The sequence below is a fragment of the Cricetulus griseus genome, chromosome 6 (assembly GCF_003668045.3).
Source record: "Cricetulus griseus strain 17A/GY chromosome 6, alternate assembly CriGri-PICRH-1.0, whole genome shotgun sequence".
Taxonomy (NCBI): domain Eukaryota; kingdom Metazoa; phylum Chordata; class Mammalia; order Rodentia; family Cricetidae; genus Cricetulus; species Cricetulus griseus.
In genome coordinates this window covers 56,496,732-56,518,146 of record NC_048599.1, presented here as the reverse complement: position 1 = coordinate 56,518,146, position 21,415 = coordinate 56,496,732, and the positions used below count along the sequence as shown (strand labels likewise).

The 21,415-nt window shown below is 40.0% G+C and overlaps 1 protein-coding gene across 2 annotated transcripts in view; it reads left to right on the top strand.

The window, feature by feature from the left end:
• Positions 1 to 21,415, top strand: part of Golm2 (golgi membrane protein 2) — a 66,891-nt gene that overhangs the window by 33,338 nt on the left and 12,138 nt on the right. For both annotated transcript variants that reach the window (XM_027422006.2, XM_027422005.2), the window contains exons 4-8: positions 762 to 852; positions 3,916 to 4,057; positions 4,671 to 4,751; positions 9,932 to 10,030; positions 11,251 to 11,421. In XM_027422006.2, the coding sequence (XP_027277807.1) occupies positions 762 to 852; positions 3,916 to 4,057; positions 4,671 to 4,751; positions 9,932 to 10,030; positions 11,251 to 11,421 (584 nt within the window). The remainder of the gene's footprint in view (positions 1 to 761; positions 853 to 3,915; positions 4,058 to 4,670; positions 4,752 to 9,931; positions 10,031 to 11,250; positions 11,422 to 21,415) is intronic.

Sequence of the window (21,415 nt, the reverse complement as noted above, 5' to 3'; positions counted from 1 at the left end):
AGAGTACTGTTGTAGGGTAATTTTACGTTGTATGAAGATAACATTGCTATGATTGTAATAAAAACTGAATGGCCAATAAAACTAGGCAGGAGGTATAGGGGGAGTTCTGGGCAGAGAGAAGTAGAAGGAGGAGATAATCTAGGCACATGGGAGATGCCAGGAGACACAGAGGTACAGCATGGAAGAGAGGTGATGCCACATGATAGAACACAGATTAATATAAATGGGTTAATTTAAGTTATAAGAGCTAGGCACATGCCTAAGCTATAGGCTGAGCTTTCATAGTTAGTAAGAAGTTTCTGTGTCATTATTCAGGAGCTAGCTGGTGAGACAGAAAAAGACTCGTTATAGAGGACTATTGAACAAATCAGTAGCTGCCATTCCTTATTGACTCCTAATTCTAGCATTTTTCATGTATTTGATGAGAACCAACAATTTTCTTTTTTACAGTATGCCTTGACAGTTGTTTCTTAATAGGTGAAATTTGTAAAAGGCTTGAGGAAGGATTGTTTGCATCTGTCTGATTTCTGTTTTTTTTTCTTTCTTTCTTTGTTTTGTTTTGTTTCAGTTAACTTTAGCAGTATTTCTTTTCCCCTGTGAAAGATTTAACTGTTCTGTTATTCTTACTGCATTTCACTGTTTTTCTTTTCTGCTGTTCTCTACTGACCAACGTTTTGTCTTTCTAAATGTATGTGCCAGCTTCTGGACAAACTTGGAGAACTCAGTCCAATGGAGTCTAAAAGAATGACTTTCTAATTTAGTTTTCAGTGTGGACAGCAGATCAAGGAATTAAGAGCACAACATGAAGAAAATATTAAAAAATTAGCAGATCAGTTTTTGCAGGAACAAAAGGTAAATTAAAAATAAATATCTAAACAATATGTGCTTTAGTTGTAATACATGTAATTTAGCAGAAGATGTGCTTTTGTCATAACACGTTAAGTATTCTGGCCTGCCTAATTTAAAAAAGGATGTGTATTAACTGGGTGAAGTGGGTGTCTGTAAAACTGTATCAGCTTACTTGTTTTTTCTTATGGCTAAGAATTGAACTTAGCACCATGCATATGCTAGGAAAATTATTATTATTATTATTAATGTTGTTGTTATAGTTGATATCAAATTTTAAGGTGAATGGGTTTTTACTGAAAAGCCTTCCTTCTCTCTTCCTCCTTTTCTTCATTCATCCCTTTCTTCTTCTGGAGACATTGTCTTACTGTATAGCTCAAATTGTCCTTGAACTCCCAACCCTTTTGCCTCAGCATTTCAAGTCCTGGTGTTACAGATGGCTGACACCCATACTCAGATTCAGTTTTTTTATTTTATGAATTTGAGAAAATAGAACAGAATTTGTCAAGCTTTGTAGTAGTCTCTGGTAGTCTGGCATTCTATCTTAAAACAGAAATAATACAACTGCATACTATATAACTGATTTTGATTTGTATTTTCTTCAAGTAATGTGGGTCAGATCTATAGCTCCCTGTATGCTAAGTATATGTTCTGTTGAGAGCTACATGCCCAACCCTGACTGATACAGTTTGAGTCAGCAGACTATTTATTCTTTTTGAGTTGATCTATCATAAAGGTCATTGTAGAAATTAGCTGGGCATGGTGGCACACTATTTTAATCTCACCACTCAGGGAGTCAGAGGCAGGCCGATCTCTGTGAGTTCAAGGCCAGCCTGGTCTACAAAGTAAGTTTCAGAATAACCAGGACTATTACTGTTACACAGGGAAACCCTGTCATGGAAAACCAAAAAGAAAAAGGAAAAAAAAAAAAAAAAAAGAACAAGAAAAAGAAAAAGAAAGAAAGGAATAGAGGAAATTTTATAAAGATCACTAAGGTTTTTTTATATATATACTTTTCAATCTCAGTTGATTAATGTGGTTTGTATAAGATCTTGTAATTAAAAATAAAGTGTGACTCAGTAATGGAAAATATTTTCTTCTTTGGTAACATATAAGGGCTAGAAGTCAAGGCTGTCAGGTTTTTGTTCTTCATTTTTTCCTCAGTTTTTCAATGGGGATATTGAGGGTGTTGTGTCTCTCACAGTTTTTCTGTGTACAAATTGAAACAGTTGCTGTTAATCTGTCTCTCTGCTTTGAAGGGTGAGACTAGGCTAGTGGAAGAAGACAGGTTTGAGTGATCCCTCAGCCATTGTGTAGACGCTGAGTGTAGTGAGAAGACAGTATTGAGATCCTGGAAGTTTAGAGGAGTATAATGAAGTATGAAAAGAAGGAGAAAGGTTTGTTGTGGTGTCGGTTCATTCGTTGCAAGCTTTTATTACTTTCCATGTTTTTACAAAAATAGCTGACAATAGCAACTTAGGGTTGAAAACCCAAAAGAATACTTTTGCATGACATGGAGATACTATTAACAATTCACTGTGTTCATAAATAAAATTTTATATTGTTTTTGTAATACAAGGACAGAAAAACTAGACGATCAGAGGAGAATAAGGAGATTTGAAGACTAAAACACTTTATAGTATATATACTGAGTTAGATCTTGGAATAGAGAAAAGACATGGTGGAAAAATTGGTTTTAAAAAATCTAAATGAAGTCTGAAAGTTTAGTTAATAATAATTTTTTCTTTTTCTGTTTTTTGTTTGTTTGTTTGTTTTGAGACAAGGTCTTGTGTAGCTCAGACTGATCTTAAATTCCCTATATAGTGGCCTTGAATTTTCAATTTTCCTGCCTTTATTGCCTCTGTGCTGGTATTATAGATGTATGCTACCCTGCTCAGCTCATGCAATTCTGGGTATTCAATCCAGCATTTTATGGATGGCTGGAAAGCAATCTACCACTGAAGCCACACCTCCAGCCCAGTAATACTATTGTCTTTGTTTTATAGGTATATCATGGCAATATCTATTTTAACATCAGGAGAAACTGGGTGGGCAGCAATTAATTTTCTATAAATCTAAAATTATTTCATGCTGAGTGGTGGCAGCATATGCCTTTAATCCTAGTACTTGGGAGACAGAGGCAGGCGAATCTCTTGAGTTCGAGGCCAGCCTGGTCTACAGAGCAAGTTGCAGGACAGCCAGTACTACACAAAGAAACCCTGTCTTGAAAGACCAAAATAAATAAATAAATTCCATATTAAAAAGTTTCCTTAAAAACAATGAGGAGTCCACTCACAAAATCACAAAACATTGTTTTAAGATAATTGTCTTGGTCTGGAGAGATGACTCAGCCATTAAAGGCTAGATTCATAACCAAAAACATAAGATAGTGTCTTACCCTACCTAGTTCAATTCCCAGCACTCACATGGCAGCTCACAACTGTCTGTAACTCCAACATTTGACACCCTCACACAGATATACATGCAGACAAAACACTAATAATTCACATAGAATAAAAATAACTATAAAAGTAATTATTAAAAGAAAGAAATTTGTCTTACAGTATGTAAGACTCTACATGGTGTCTTACACTATAATCCCAGCACTTGGTAGGCAGAGGCAGGAAAATCACAACTTTTTAGGCTAGCCTTGTCTATCTTATCTAGGCAGCATAGACTATAACCTTGTGTCTCAAAAGAAGAAAGGGAGGAGGGGGAAATAGACTATTAAAAGTTATCCATTCACACAAAGGTAATAACATTAGAAGGAAACTATCTCTGTTAACTTGTTTTGTTTTTTTTTTTTTAAATATTTTTGTAGCCCTTAGATGATTGAGTGGGTAAGGGCATTTATCAATAAGTCCAATGACCTGAGTTTGATCCTCACTCCCCACATGGTGGTAGGAAAGAAATGACTTCCATAAGTTGTCCTCTGACCTACATATACCTGGCACAACATGCAAACGTGCACATGCACACACACACACACACAAATTGATAGTTTTATCAGTAGCTTAGTAATTCAAAACTGAAACATACTTACTGTTTACCAAATTTTATCTTTGGCAGGAGACCCATAGGAGTCAATCAAATGATGGAAAAGAGTTGGGTATAAATGATCATGTAGCACCTAAAATTATTCCAAACGTGGCTGAAAATGATGCAAATAAGAATGAGGAACCCTCAAGTAATCATATTCCACATGGGAAAGGTAATATTATTGTTTTGTGTTTGTTCAGTCATTGAGAACATTTGATTCTGGTTTTGAGATGATTTAGTGTCTGTATTCTTTAAAATTTTGGTCCTTTGATAGAAGAGAAAAAAGTAAGATAATTTTAGTTAAAACTGTATCAGGGCCAGGGAGTTGGCTCAGATGGTAAAGGTACTAGCTATGCAAGTATAACAACCAGAATTCAGTTCCTCAAATCTACATTAAAAAGTTGACTGTAGTGGCATACCTCTGCAATCTCAGAACTCCTACGATGAGATAGGAGATGGAAACTGATTTTTCTGGAAGCCCTCAGGTCAGTTAACCTGGTGTTTGCAGCACACACAAGAAACCCTGTCTCAGCAGTGAAGGAAGGTGCTGCTTCCCTCTGACTCCACATGTGGACATGTGCATAGACACACACACACACACACACACACACACACACACACACACACACACACACTGAACAAAGTGGGTTAAAACAAAACTAAGTTCTAAACAAGGTGTTCAGTTGTAACCTGTGGCTTTAGAAACTGATTTTTGCTTTCCTTCAAAGCTTTCCCGATTTATATAAGCATAAACATAATTGTATCTTATTTTGTTACTTGAGCAGAACAAGTCAAACGAATTGGTGATGCAGGGATGCCTGGAGTAGAAGAGAATGATCTAGCAAAAGTAGATGATCTTCCTGCTGGTAAGTGGAAGTTACCGGAGAATTGACTAAAGTGATTATATTGTTTTTATGTGCCCCATTCTCTTTAATGTTGCAGTTTTGAGACAGACTTCAACTTTGTAGCCCAGGCTGGCCTTGAACTTTCTTTGTAGTACAGGCTAGTCTTGAACTCAGATTTTTCTGCCTCAGTTTCCTGAGTGATGGTGTTACAGGCATGTACCACCATACTCTGTTCTCATTGTGTTTTTGTAGGACCTAGAAAACCTACAGATATATGTGTGGTTGGTGCTGCTCATTAATTATCAGAATTTAAAACAAACCTTTTATTGTATTTATTAGTGTGTGTGGTGAGGGGGTTAAGTGTAAGCCTTGACATATGTGTGAAGGTCAGAAGACAATTTGTGGAAGATAAATCAAAGTCAGGTTGTTAGGCTTGTTGGCAGTTACCTTACACACTGAACCATCTATCTGGCCAATTGCCAGGATTTTTTTAAATGTAATTTTTATGAAGTTTTTTCTAAGTATACAGTAGGTTGAGCAATACACAGAGGCAGAAAGAGATGAAAGTGCTTTGCTGCTCTGTTGTTATATCACCTACACTTTCCCTTCTACAACACAGAAGGCTAATATGAACATGGTGGTATCATGACAGAAACCACTGTTCACATGAGTGTTCATAAAGAACCATCCAGCTTTGAGAAGGATAATAAAGTCTTTATTGTTTTAAGCTACTACAATTGGAGGATGTCTATTGAGAGATCATATCCTAGTCTATCCTAACTAGAATATGTTACTTGGGTCATTTTTATAATTTGCTTAAATCATTTTATGTCACTTATTATTATATAGTTTCTAAACTTAAGTATACAGGAAGTCTGGCATTTACTCTGAGAAAAAGCAGCACTCAAATACACATCACTGGTTCTCTCATCACTTTGTCACCTGGTTTGTTTCTACTACCATCTGCAATATACAACACACATTTCTGCACACAAAGCAGCTGGTAACGACCAACTAAAGCCTTTAGAGAAGAGCACTTCGCTAGGACCAAAAGCGTAACTGTGACTTGCTAATGTACCCAGGGACAGCTTGGTACTGTCTTTAAATCTGCTGGTCACTGTTGTCCTTAGCATAAAAATCCTAAGACAGATGGAGGGTGCTTGTTGGTCTTTGGATAAGATCAAGTACAGAGCCAGGCATTGGTGGCGCAATGCCTTTTATCCCAGCACTTGACAGGCAGAGGCAAGTGGATCTCTATGAGTTCAAGGCCAGCCTGGTCTACAAAATGAGTTATAGTACAGGCTCCAAAGCCACAGAGAAACCCTGTCTCAAAAAAACAAATCAAAAAAAAAAAAAAAGTGCAAAAGAGAGAGAGGCATCTCCATTACTAATACCAGTGATGCTAAGATTTATATTATATACACAAGGATGAACCTAGATAAAACTCGAAGCAATGGTGGAGAGGGTACCTGAACTAGCCTCCCCTGTAATCAGGGGATTATTGTAATTGTAATATTGTAATTGTGTAATTGTCATCACTGAACCTTCACCCAGTAACTGATGGATCCAGATGCAGAGATCCATAACTAACCACTGGGCTGAGCTCCCAGAGTCCAGTTGAATAGAGGGAGGAGCGATAATATGAGCAAAGGAGTCAAGATCATGATGGGGAAGCCCACATAATCAGCTGACCTGAGCTAGCAGAGCTCACTGACTCTGGACTGACAGCTGGGGAACCTGTATAGGACCAGGCTCTATCCCTAGTGCACAAACTGACTTTTTGGAGCCCATTCCCTATGGAGAGATACTTTGCTCAGCCTCGACACAGGGGGGAGGGCCTTGGTTCTGCCTGGTGATGGGGCAGACTTCATTGACTCCCATGGAAGGACTCACCCTCTCTGAGGAGCGGGTGGGGTGGGTGGAGTGGGAGGAGGGAACTGGGATAGGTATGTTAAAAAAAAAAAAAGATAAAACTTGTATTATATTGCCTCCTGCTCAAGAACAAGGTGACTTTAAAAACAAACTATGGAGTTGGGCAGTGGTGGTGTATGCCTTTAATCCTAGTACTTGGGAGGCAGAGGCAGGATGATCTCTGTGAGTTTGAGGACAAGCCTGGTCTACAGAGCAAGTTCCAGGACAGGTTCCAAACCTCCAGAGAAAACTTGTCTTGAAAAACCAAAACCAAACAAACAAACAAAAAACCTGACAAAAAAATATGGTTTAGATCAGTGGTTCTCAATCAGTGAGACCCAACCTTTTCACAGAGGTTTTCTAAGACCATCAGAAAACACAGATAATTCCATTATGATTCATAACAGTAGCAGTTACAGTTATGAAGTAGCAACAGAAATAATTTTATGGTTGGGGTTTACCACAACATGAGGACTGTAGTAAAGGGTCACAGCATTAGGGAGGCTGAGAACCAACCATCTAGACAGACAGGTAAAACAAGACTGGACTAAACAGACAACCCTTTATGAGACTCCTAGAGAATCTTACAAGTGATATAACAACAGAGCAGCAAAGCACTTTCATCTCTTTCTGCCTCTGTGTATTCCAAGCCCACCTGAGCTACAGTGTGAGACCCTGTCATATAGAAATAAATAAAACTCATGTTTTTATTGAGGGTTCAGCATGATGACTCAGTGGGTAAAGAAAGGCACCCCTCCCACCACACCTGATTATCTGAGTTCAATCCCCATGTAGTGTCTTGCCTCCCCATGCCCCCAATACACTCATCTACACAAAATAAGTAAATGCAAGTGTAAATTTTTGAGCAACTGAGAGTACTTACTATATTCTTAATGTTTTACCTAATCTGCAAAGTGCAAATTTTTGGTTATACTTATTTATATACAAAGATCTATCTCAATATATGAGATAAGCCATTATATATGAAAAGATCAACTTGTTTGTTTATTCATAAAATCTTTGCTGAGTATCTGTTATGTGCCAGGATGTGTTAGAATATAATAGTCAGAAAGACAGAAGAGATAGTACAGTGTATTAATTAATAATCATAACAAGAAGGAGGAAAAGAAATGGTAGGGACCTCCTGCTTTGGAGCTTTGAGGAGTCTGAGAGACCCATGGAGGTTCTGAGTGGTGACACGGCAGCAGAAAAGGAGTCGGCAGAGCCCAAAATAGTTCTGAAACAGCCAAAGAGACAAAATGGAGGGGGGACGGGACGGGACAAGTCTTATGTGAGGAAAGAAAGACTTTAGAATAGTTCTGTGCATTGCACTTCGCCGCCACATTTCAGCTAGCAGACTGCAAACACAAAAGGTCATGTTCCATGAGCCATGGGACTGCCTGTGCCCATGATAAGGGGATGTGTAATGGCTTGGAACTGCCACAGAAACAGGTCCTTGCTGAATAAGGCTGGGCTGGCCAGCCTCTAACATGGAGCTGCTGATACTGATGCCTGTGCCGATTGGCCTGCTGAGAGATGGAGAGTGTAGGGCTGTATGTGATGGAGAGACGGGAACGATGGAGGAATGGAGCTGTGAGTGCACATTGGGGAGAGGCAGAGCTAGAGATGCAATGGCAGTGACAGGTGTGAGAGAAGGCTACAAAGGCCGTGGTGGATAGGGGATAGGGTGGGCACCTTGCTGAGTAGGGCCGACAAAGTGGTGTGCAGTATCTGGAGCTTGAGCAAACTCAGACCCTGAACATGCTCCCCAGCTGCATGATTGCCCTAGTTCTGAGCAATGACAGGATGTCTAAGATGAAGTGTGGTTCATTTAATAGATTGGACTTCCTTGAAAGACCTCTGTGGTCCATGGTGCTCCTGGAGACCACTTTGGTATCCCCTGAGGTTCATGTGGTTTTCAGTGGTCCTATAGCAGCCAGGTGCTGTGTTGATGTCCATGGCCCACGTTACCACTGAAGTCCATGAAGAAGCCTGTGCTCTGTGCTGCCATCTCAAGCCATGTTGATGTCCATGGGGCTGTGTTGCCACCAAAGGCTGGCCATGATCTGTGCCACCACCTGAGGCCATGTTGATGTCTGTGATCTGTGCTGTTGCAGAAGTCCATGTTGGGATCGATGGTCATGCTGCAGCCAGGGGTGGTATTGATGTCTGTGGCCTGTGTTTTCACCATAGACCAGGCAGATGTCTATAGTCTGTGATACTGCCAAGGGCCATGTTGATGCTCATGGGGCTTCAGTTGACACTGAAGGCCATGTGGGTATCTGTGGTCTGTAATGCCACCTGAGGCCATATTGCTGAATGGAGACCATATTGGTGTCCTTGGCCTATGCTGCCATCAGGAGCTGTGATGGTGTCTGTGGCCCAGGCTGATGCAGAGAGCCAGGTTAATGTCTGTGCTGCCACAGGAGACCATGCTGAGGTGTTTGACACATGCTGATGCCAGAGACCATGAGGATGTCTGTGGTCTATAGTTTATATGGTCACCAGAAATCATGTGAAGTCCAGGATCCATGCTCCCACTGACTTTAAAGAGCATAGAAAGCTACTTTTGCAGTGGTATTAATACCTGCAGATGCACAATTATAAAGAGGGACATAGAAGGTTTCTGTGACAACCCCCATCCCACCCCCCAAAAAAAAGTAATAACCTAGACAGAAAGCCATGGAGGAGAACTATTAAAAACTGTGATAAGGCTGCTGAAGTGTAGCTCTCTGCAATTAATGACTTCTGCAGGTGGGGTGGGGTGGGGGGAACTGGGAGTTTGACTGTGCTCCAGTGAGTATATAGGCAACACAAATTGCATTTGTTGGGGTTTTTTCCCTCTCCTTTTTTCAGGGGGAGATATTACAAGAGTTGGTGGGGAGTGCTAGGAGGACTGGAAGGTGGGTGGGGTACACGATGTAAAATTCCCAAAAAATCAATAGAAATATTATGTAAAAATAATAATAACCATACAAGAGTTATTTATTATGCCAAGGATAAGGATTATAAAATTAGGATAAGTTGGGGCTGGAGAGATTGCTCCGTGGTTAAGAATACTGACTACTATTCCAGAGAACCTGGCTTCAATTCCTAGCACCCACATTGCTGGTCATAACTGTTTGTAACTCCAGTTCCAGGGTATCTAGCATCCTCATACCAGTGCAAGAATTATTTTAAAAATTAGCATAAGCATCATAGGATTACTGCAATGTAAATTGATTCCTGGTGTTTGGCTTTTAGGAATCATAGTAATAATGGGAATAATGTGGATCTTTCTTGTCTTGTAGCTTTAAAGAAGCCCCCTGTGTTAGCTTCTCCACATGAAAGTCATCAAACAATCTCCCATCTTCCAACTGGACAGCCTCTCTCACCTAACATGGCTCCAGGTATAAAGTCTCACTTAGCATTCAAGTGTTACTATAGAGTGAGTAGAACATGCTATTTTAGCAGCATGGTGAAGTAGCATTCATTCTTGAAATTAATATTTTTAAATGATTGGCAAAAAGTTCAGGGAGAAATAATCATCTAAAGCTGCACTTTTAGGTCTGAGAACGTTGCCTGGTTGGTAGAGTGCCTGCCTTGAATGTACAGAGCCCGGGGTTCTGTTGTCATCATCCCACAGAACTGGCCATGATCGTGTATGCTTAGAGTGTCTTAGAGTTTCTATACCTGTGAAGAGATACCATGACCATGACAACTTTTCTGAGGAAATAATTAATTGGGGTGGCTTATAGTTTCAAAGATTCAGTCCATTATCATCATAGTGGGCAGCAAAGCGGGGAGCATGGCCATGTGCGGGCAGACATGATGCTGGCTACATCTTGATCAGAAGGCAATAGGAAGGACAGTGACACTTGGTGTATCTTGAGGGTAGGAAACCTCAAAGTCCATCCCCTCAGTGACATACTTCCTCCACAAGGCCATACCTACTCCAACAAAGCCACACTTCCTTTTTTTTGTTTGTTTGTTTTTGTTTTTGTTTTTTGCCAGATAGGGTTTCTCTGTGTAATAGCATTGGCTGTCCTGGAACTCACTCTGTAGACCAGGCTGGCCTCGAACTCACAAAGATCTGCCTTCCTCTGCCTACTGATTGCTGGGATTAAAGGTGTGTGCCGCCACCACCCTGCTAAAGCCACATTTCCTAATAGTGCCATTCCCTATGAGTTTATAGGGAGCAATTACATTCAGACTATCACACCAGTATACCAGAGGATGATCAGAAGTATATGTATAGTGTCCCACAAGCTTCTTAAAATTAGTATGTCTATTAAACCCTTTATTTAGGAATGTGTTTGTTTTCTCCTTAACACCAATTTGATTTTACAGTACTATTCTAACATAAAAATAGGTGTGATTAAAGGAGTTGCTGTGAGGAGATAATGAAAAAGGACAATATAGAAACTAGGACTAGCCCGGCGGTGGTGGCATGCATACACCTTTAGTCCCAGCACTCGGGAGGCAGAGGCAGGCAGATCTCTATGAGTTCGAGACCAGCCTGGTCTACAAGAGCTAGTTCTGGGACAGCCTCCAAAGCCGAAGAGAAACCCTGTCTTGGAAAAAAAAAAAAAAAATTGCATTTTTTAAACTTGATGTTTTTATTCCATAGATTCACAACTAAACCAGAATGAAAATCCTGGGATTTCAAAACAGAACCCTTCAAATCCTCTTCAGCGCTTAATTCCAGGCTCAAACCTGGAGCGGGAACCCAGAATTCAAACAGACACACTAAAGCAGGCCACCAGGGACAGAGTCAATGATTTCCACAAATTGAAGCAAAGTAAGAATCAATTGACAAATACTATGCTAATAGGAGTTCTTTAAATACAATGTATTTGCTTGCAAGACTGAATTATGGTCTCATTGTTATGCTCTAACAAATCTATAAAGAGAAAGTATGGTTCTGTTAAAATTTAAAAGAAAATAGGTTTTAAATAGAAACTAGTCTAAAGAAATTATAAAAGGCTTGTCTTGGTCACCATTGTTAATATATTACAGGTGAGTTGATTTCTTAAAAAATGCTCGGTTCTTGTGCATTTGAATTTTTAAGAAGTAAGATAAAATACACTTTGTGAGTCTAATGACTGGGAACTTTGATTAGAAGGGCAGAAAGGTAGTTTTGAAAAGTGGCGTATTCTGGGGCGAACTGGTACCTGGTGCGGCTGCTGTAGTGGGAGGCTCAATATCACTCCCTCCTCTGTTTCCTCCAATTGTTTCTGTTTCATGTAGGTGTACAGTCACAGAACTGGCAAGTGTGTTGCTTAGTTACTTCACAGGCATTGATTTTTGGCAAGTTAAAATTTCTGTGAATCTATGGAACTCTAGTTAGTAGATTCTTGAAACCTACAAGGAAAACCCAGGGTAGCAGAGAGAATTTACTGCAGGAGCTGCCCCTGACATCAGCTCTTTAAACTGTGCTTTCCATTCTGTTTTCTTTTAATGGCTTCTTCTCTTCTCCAGTTCTGAGTAGACAGAATGTTTAAAAGCTCCAGTTATGGTAGACTGTCCAGAACCATCGTTTAAACACAGGTTGCTTATAGGTTGAGAACTGGACCGCATATGTAATTATTCAAATACTTCTGTTGTCTTCTAACAGTTACTTATATGTATGTATACATGAATATAGAGTTTAGCTATTACTTGGCTTTCCTTCCATATTTTAAAGCATATGTGTGCATCTTGATTAAAATGATACATAATAATGTTTTATTTGTAAGAACGTAGTTAACATCTTCAATATGTTGGGAAAAAATATTTTCTTAAAGTCCCACTGTGGAATTGGCCTGTGCGTTAGTTACTCGTTTGATTACTGTGACAAAAATCCCTGAAGAAAGTAGTTTAAGGAAGGTTTATTTGGCTTACAGTTGAAGGTACAGCCCATCAAGCTGAGGAAGGCACGCCAGCAAGAGCTTGAGGCAGCTGGGCACAGTGCCGCCTCAGGCAAGAAGCAAACAGTGCTGAGTGCTCTTGCTCAACTCACTTTCTCCTTTTTATTCAGTCTGGGATCCCAACCCATGGGTGATACCACCCACGTTTAGAGTCTAGATAATCCTCCACAAACATGTCAGCGACTTTTCTCTTCAGTGAGCCTAGATCCTGTCAACTTGACAGAATTAACCATTACAGCATGAAAACAGTTATCTCAACAAGGACAGAGGACAACATCAAACAAGAGGTTTGAAGAATTGGTCCTGGTGGCTAATGCCTATACTCCTAGGCACTTTGAAGGCTGAGAGGAGGATCACGAATTTGAAGCTAACCAGCCTGAACTGCAAAGTGAAACCTTGTCTAAAAAGGGGTTCGGGGTAGGGGATCTGAGGGTGCATCTAATTTGATAGGGTGCTTGTCTGTCATGCATGAAGCCCTGGATTTGATTACCAGCACCACATTAACCAGGGTGACAGTGCATACCTGTAATCTCAGCCTTAGGAGGTCGAAGGGGTGTGAATTCAAGATTATTCTTGGTACATGTTGAGTTTGTGATATTTGCAATTCTCTCAAGGAAAAAGAAAAAAAAAAAAAACAGGGCTGGTAAGATGGCTCGGTAAGAGTGCTTGCTAACAAGCATGATAATCCAAGTTTGATGCCCAGTGAATAAAAGAGGTAACTAACTTTAGCAGACTGTCCTCTGACCTCAATATGCATGTGCCACATCACACATGTACTAATGCACAGGCATGTGTACACACACACACACACACACACACACACACACACACACACACACACACACACACACACACACACACGTTGAAAAAAAAAAAAAGTAGTTTTTAATGACAAAATAGGGCCAGGCATGGTGGTTTATGCCTTTAATTCCAGCACTTGGGAGGCAGAGGCAAGCTGATCTCTTGTGAGTCTGAGGCCAGCCTGGTCTACGGGTAGTTCCAGGACAGCCAGGGCTACACAGAGAAACCCTGTCTTGAAAAAACAAATAATAATAATGATAACAAAATAAAGTACCTTAATTTGTCACTTTAATTAATTATAACATTGATGCTATAGAATTTTTTGCTAGTATTGATTTGTATTTATGTATATGTGATCATTCTGTAGTTAAATAATGTCTGTAAATGCTAGAAAATTACAAACTTATCTTGGGAGGACCCTCACTGAGCCTTAAATTATTTTCTGTGTATCATTAATGTATATGAAGTACTGCTGTCACTTTCTTTAAAGAAAAAATGTGTTTTGCTTACATGCATGCATATGCACCATGGACATGTAGTGTGCTTGGAGTCAGAAGAAGACAGTGTTGGGCCTCTTAGAACTGGAGATACAGGCAATTGTGAGCCACTGTTTTGGTGCTGGGATCTGAACCTGGGTCCTTTGTAAGAGTAGTAAGTGCAGCCGGACATTGATGGAGCACACCTTTAATCCCAGCACTCAGGAGACAGAGGCAGGCGGATCTCTGTGAGTTCGAGGCCAGCCTGGTCTCCAGAGTGAGTGCCAGGATAGGCTCCAAAGCTACACAGAGAAACCCTGTCTCGAAAAACCAAACCAAAAAAAAAGAAAGAAAGAAAGAAAGAAAGAAAGAAAGAAAAAGAAACAAGCCTGTTTCACATGTCAATCTCTGCTCCCTCCCCCGTCCCCCACCAACCTCCCACTCCCCAGGGAAGGTGAGGCCTTCCATGGGGATCCCCAACGTCTGTCATACCATTCTGGGCAGGGCCTAGACCCTCCCCCATGTGTCCAGGCTGAGAGAGCATCCCACCACATGGGATGGGATCCCAAAGTCCTTTTTTACTCCAGGAATAAATACTGATCTACTCACCAGAGGCCCCATAGAGTGCCAAGGCCTCCTCACTGACATCCACATTCAGGGGTCTGGATCAGTCCTATGCTGGCCTTCTGATGGCCTGTTTTTTAAATAGTAGTTTTGAGACAGGATCTCACCGTATTCCCAGGCAGACCTGAACAGGAATTCACTTCACTGCGCTCACATGACTTCCTTAGCCTGCTGAGCAGCCTGGCTGTTGTTTTATATGAGAAATTTTATTTTATTTTATTTTAATGATTTCCTGGTATGTACTCTGTATGTTGATTTTTTTTTTTTTTAGCCACTTACCCTGAAAGTTTTATAGATTGTTTCTGTATACTTACATCAAATATTTCAGAATAATTCAGATACTCCCCTTTAATAAATTACTTCTTAATGTTTATCCTACTCTTGTGCCTTTCCTAGTTGAAGGCTTTATTTATTTATTTATTTATTTTCTTTAATTGATTGATTTTTTTATTTATGTGTATTTTGGCAGTAAAGGATGTGCAAATGTATGTACAGGTGCCTACAGAGACCAGAAAGTTCTGGGTTCCCTGGAACTGGAGTTACAAATAGTTGTAAGCCACCGTGTGGGTGCTGAGAATTGAACCCTCATCCTCTGGAAGAATAGCCATTAAGTTGTCATTCCCTATTCTCTCCTAAGAGCCCCTGGCAACCACTAATCTGCTATTGTAGATATTTCAGTAAATAAAATCATAAAATATGTGGCTTTAAACCAAGTGTGGTAGTACACTCCTGTGAACCCAGCCTATGAGAGATAGAGGCAGGAGGATGTGAGCTTCAAGATCATAGCAAATGAGAAGGTGCCCTTTAGTGCCTGGCTTCGTAGCATGTATCACTGTTTTGTTCCTTATAAGCTAGATAGCAATCAGTTTATAGATGTATTTTGTTTATTCATCTATTTTTTTATTTTATTTATTTATTTATTTATTTGTTGTTTTTTTGAGACAGGGTTTCTCTGTGGCTTTGGAGGCTGTCCTAGAACTAGCTCTTGTAGACCAGGCTGGTCTTGAACTCACAGAGATCCGCCTGCCTTTGCCTCCCGAGTGCTGGGATTAAAGGCATGCGCCACCAACGCCTGGCTTGTTTATTCATCTATTAATGGGCACTTGATTTACTTCTACTTTTTGACTATTATGAGGATTGCTATCATGAATATTCACACACAGGTTTCTTGCTAGACACCTGTTTTCTGCTTTTGGGGTATGTACCTAGATGTGGAATTGCTGAGTCACATAATTCTATGTTTAGCTTTTTGAGGAACTGCCAAGCTGTTTTCCATAACAGCTGCAGTATTTTATTAATACATTCCTCCCTGTAATATGGAAGAGTTCCAGGGCAGGGAGTATGGCTTCGTTGGTAGAATGCTTGCCTAGCACACAGGAAGCCCTGTCCTGTCTTTGATTCTTTGATTGTCAGAACCACATAAAACCAGACATACTTGTAATCTCCGCTTCCATAGTGAGTTCAAGTCCAGCCTGAACTACGTTGAGACAGTTTTCAAGAAAAAAGCTGCCATTTCCCCAGCCTCCAGCAACATTTACTCTTCCCCGTCCCTGCCTCTCTCTGTGTGCTGCCACCCCACTGTTTGTTTTCAGGGCTGGGGGGTCCCACCCAGGCCTTGCACTGGCATCCTAGGCTTTGGTTCTTTTGATACTGATTTGTGTCCCTCAAGACTGACCTCCTTTTGGTGTTCTGTTTGTGTATCCTCTTTGAAGAAATGTCCATTTAAGTCCTTTGCCCAGTTTTAAAATTGTATGTTTTGTTGTTAAGTTGTAAGAAATTATTTTTTCTTTTTTTTATTCTTTGTGAATTTTATTAAGAGTTTCTTATATATTGGGGGTACTATAGCTATTAGCTTTCAATATGTATTCAATGCTAGAAGCCTTAGCTATAACATCTGCAGTCTCCCCTCAGACAGGGTTTCACTGTGTAGCCCTGTCCTGTGCTCTTAACCACTGAGCCATCTCAGCTCCTCATTGTTCATGTTTTGAGATAGTCTTGTTTTGTAACTCTGATTGGCCTGAAACACAGATCAGTCCCCAAAGCCTCCTAAGTGTTGAAATTACAGGTATGAGCCACCATAAGTAATATTTAAAAATTCTTTACATTTACTTTGTGTGTACATGTGTGTAGTCTATTCTCTTCTGGCACCGTGTAGGTTCCAAGGATTGCATTGTCAGGCATGATGGCAAGCTGCTTTACCCACAGGGCCATCTTCTCATTGGCTTAACATGGTTTTTTGCTTGTTTGTTTGTTTGTTTTAAGACACGGTCTCTACCTCAAGCAGGATGGTACTCTCCTGAACTAGCTGCCCTTTCAACTTCTGATTCTCTTACCCCCTACCTCCACTTACTCAGTGCTGGGTTGTGTGATAGCTATGTAATCACCATACCTGAATAATTTTTTTCTTCCCTTTTAAGTTTATAATGACTCAAGTTTTCTTTATATCTATGTCCATTTGTTTCAGCATTGTTAGTAAAGTTCATTTTACTTTGGGAATGATCTTAGTTAGATTTCAATTGCTATGATGAAACTTGATGACCAAAAGCAACTAGGGTAGTAGGAAAGGGTTCGTTGCACCTAATAGTTTACAGTCCTCATAAAGGAAGGTCAGGACAAGAACTCAAGACAAGAACTAGAACAGAAACCATGTAGTAGTGCTGCTTACTGGGTTGTACCCCCTGGCTTGCTCAGTTGGTTTTCTCATACACCCCAGGACCACCTGCCCAGAAGTGTCACCATTCACAGTGGACTTCTAAGTAAGTCATTAATTTAAAAAAAAAAAAAAAAAAGTGCTTTCAGACAGTTTGATGAAGGCACTTCCTCAGTTGAAGTTTCTTTTTCCTAGATAACTGTAGCTGTGTCAACTTGGCCAAGAACAGTGAGGATGGGGATAGTGCTTGTGGTCAGTTATTTACATATTAAAGTATCTTACTTAAAACTTTAGTGGCACATACCTTTAATCCCAGCACTTGAGAGGCAGGGACAGTCAAATCTCTGATTTTGAGGCCATTCTAGTTTTCAAAGTGAATTCTAAGCCAGCCAAGGCTATAAAGTGAGACCTTGTTTTGTTTAAAGTAATAATTTTTTTTTTTTTTTTAATTTTTCGAGACAGGGTTTCTCTGTGGCTTTGGAGGCTGTCCTGGAACTAGCTCTTGTAGACCAGGCTGGCCTCGAACTCACAGAGATCTGCCTGCTTCTGCCTCCCGAGTGCTGGGATTAAAGGCATGCACCACCACTGCCCGGCTTATAAAGAAACTTAATGCCAGTTGTGGAAATGATTTTATAGAATTATTTTCATGATTCTTAAATTACTAAAATCAGCATTTCTGATAATGTTTAAAATGTTAAATCTCATGTTTTTCTTTTTAAGTATAAAACTGGCCTTTGTGATTAAGTTCACCTTAGAGTCCAATTTTTTAAAATGCTATCTTGAGATCTGTAGATCTATGACTTTTACTGCCATTATTATTTATATACTCAGATAACGTCATCAGTATTCTTACTTTCATTCAGCTTTGTTTTCCAGAGGCTAAACATCATTGAGTCATGACTAAACTTTAAAGTGTAGTTTCACCTTGTAATTTTCTTCCTTTTGGATTTTATATTAGTTACTTTCATTGCTGTCACCAGAACATCTTGCAAGAAGCAACTTAAGAAGGGAAATGTTTATTTTGGCTCATAGTTCAAGGTGGCAGGGTTCATTATGGTAGGGAAAGCATGTGGCTGGGGTGTGATCATAGAAAAAATGGAAAAGGACGAATGCCTATGTATGCTTTCTCTTTTTCATCCAGAGACCCTAGCCCATGGGATGATTCTATACACATTCAGGGTGGGTCTTTCCTCTTCAGTTAAACCCTTTCTAGAAATTTCCTTAGACACATCCAGAGGTGTATTTACATCAGGATTTTGAATCCAATCAAGTTGACAGTGAAGATTAGCCCTCACAGACTTTTCAGTTTCTTGTTTGTTTTTGTTGATTTTTTTTCTTTCTTTTTTTTTTGTGTTTTTTTTTTTTTTTTTTTTTTTTTTTTTTTTTGAGACAGGATCTCTCCAAATAACTGTCTGGCGTGGAACTCCCTATGTAGACCAGGCTATCCCCCAACACATACATCTTTCCTGCCTCTGCCTCCTGAGTTCTGGGATTAAAGGCATGTGCCCTCATAAGCCGATATCCTTGTTAAGTTTTTATATCATGGTCAACAATTTTTAATAACAGGATTGTTAGAACTGTACTGCACAAAGAACCGCCAGGATGATCTTAGGCAGCACTACTTCTCAAAGAGTAGGTGAATAACAAAGAGCAGCCACTGTCAGATTGCTCTGAAGATTGTGGGTCCTGACTTAGACCTCTTTCTACATGTACACTGAAGCTTGAGAATGCTGCTTTGGGAACATGCTGTCTGCTCAGGTACGGGGGACAGAGTCCAGGGTGTGCTCATGCTAGGCAAGTGCTCTATTACCTATTTCCAGCTCTAAACCCAAGACTTTTACTTGGTAGTAGAAATACTCTTTATTGTCTTTGTTCTGTTTTTAGCAAACTCCTATTTGTATTTTGAAACTCTGTTGTACTGTCAGATATTTGCTACAGTCCTAACACATGTCTGTACAATCTTGTCCAAGCAGTTTTTCTTCTCATACTCTGTCAAGAGTATGTTTTCATTAGTATGTACAGCATGTCACATTGTTCTGTAATGGCTGTTTACTTTTCTCTCCTTCTACTAAAGTGACAACATCAGTAGGGTGACAACATCTCCCAGCCTAGCAAGCATTTCTTAAACACTGATAAAGTTCTAACATCATTTGAATTTTGTATTTCTTTAGATAAGAAATGAGATTGTTTATTTAATACACAATCATACTTAATGCACAATTAATGTTTTCATTTTATATTTTTTGGTTTAAGATTATTAGCCCTAAACAGGGTTTCTCTGTATAACAGCCCTGGCTGTCCTGGAACTAGCTCTGTAGACCACTCTGGTCTTGAACTCACAGAGATCCACCTGCCTCTGCCTCCCAACTGCTGGGATTACAGCCATGTACCACCACCACCTGGCTAACTTAAACTTTTTGTATCCTCTTTTATTTAAAAATGATAAGGACAGCCAGGAGGTGGTGGTGCACGCCTTTAATCCCAGCACTCTGGAGGCAGAGGCAGGCGGATCTCTGTGAGTTTGAGACCAGCCTGGTCTATAAGAGCTAGTTCCAGGACGGCCTCCAAAGCCACAGAGAAACCTTGTTTCGGGGGGGGGGGGGGGAAGATAAGGACATCTTTAATCCTATAACTCCAGAGTCACAGATAGATGGATCTCTGTGAGTTCCTAGTCAGTCTGGTTTACATAATGAGTCCTAGACCAGACAGAGCTACAAAGTGAGACCATGCCTCTAAATAAATGAATGAATAACCGTGTGTGTGTGTGTGTGTGTGTGTGTGTGTGTGTGTGTGTGTGTGTATTTCAGTTTTTATTTAATCAGTAGGGTGGAAGGGCTCACTGGTGGGCCAGCCTAACTGAAATGAAGAATTAATTCCAAGTTCAACAAGAGACTTGGGGGGAGGGGTGCTGGAGATAAGGCTCTGAAGTTAAATTAAGAGCACCTAATACTTTTGCAGAAGACCTGAGTTTGATTCCCAGCACCAGATCCAAAGGATTCAGCCTCCAAACTACACACACACACACACAGTCCACACAGTCTCCCCCTCTCTCTCTTAAAAAAATAAATGAAAATGATAGAATATTTTGCTACTTTATTCTGTTGATGGAAATTTCTGGCATGCCTAGTCCTGTTGCCATTTAGTCACAAATACAGAGGCTTATATTAATTATAAGCTGTTTTGCTAGTGGCTTAGGCTTCCTACTGGCTAGCTCTCTCTTAATTATTAACCCATAACTATTAATCTGTGTATCTCCATGTGGTCTTGGATTACCAGAGAATTCCCAGTGTCCTACCTTCCCAGTGGCTGCATGGTGTCTCTCTGGAGAGTCACTCTCTGCACCCCTCTTCCCAGAATTCTCCTAGTCGGTAGCCCTACCTATACTTCCTGCTTAGCTACATCCTGCCAGTCCATTGGCCGAAGCAGCTTTATTCATCAACCTATAAGAGAAGCATATATTCACAGCATACAGAAGGACATCTCCCATCATTATTCTGATTTTGTTCTTCATCTAGAAGCATTAGAACATTTTTTTCCTATGAGTTTTGTTTTGTTTTGTTTTTCGAGACAGGGTTTCACTATGTGGCCCTGACTATCCTGGAACTTTGTAGACCAGTCTGGCCTTGAACTCAGAGAGATCTGTGTGCCTCTGCCTCCCAAGTGATGGTATTAAAGGTATGCACTGCCATACCCAGACTTGATTTTAATTATTTATTTTCTTGCTTTAGCTACATTCCAAATAGTGAAAGAATATTTGGGATTAAAGGTAAGGATTAAGCCTTCTTCTTTATTAGAAGATTAAGGTTAATAGGAATGGTCACACTTCTATTACATTTGGCTGTTTGATCTTTTATTGGGTTATAGCAATGTTTTGTTAAAAAAAAAACTTTTGCAGAGATAGAAAACATTATGATCCATGGCTATACCTAGCTAACATGGAATTGTTGATCTATGTGATGTTTTTTAATTGGAAATGATTGCCAATATTTATTACATTTATTGTGTGTGTGTCATACACTTCCTTCAGTGTGTACATGTTAGCCAAAGGACAACTTGACCCTCTCTCCTCCCACCTTTTGCATTTTGGTTGTTGTTGGTGGTTTGCTTTTTGTGTTTGTTTGTTTGTTTGTTTGTTTGTTTGTTTGTTTTTCCTTTGAGATGGTTTCAGTCTATAGTCTTGGCTGTCCTGTAGACCAGGATGGCCGTGAACTCACAGAGATCCACCTGCCTCTGCCTTCTGAGTGCTGGAATTAAAAAGCATGCACCACCATTGCCCAGCTCACTGTGTGCCTTTAGGGATGGAATTCAGGTCCTCAGGCTTTGCTGCAGATTCCT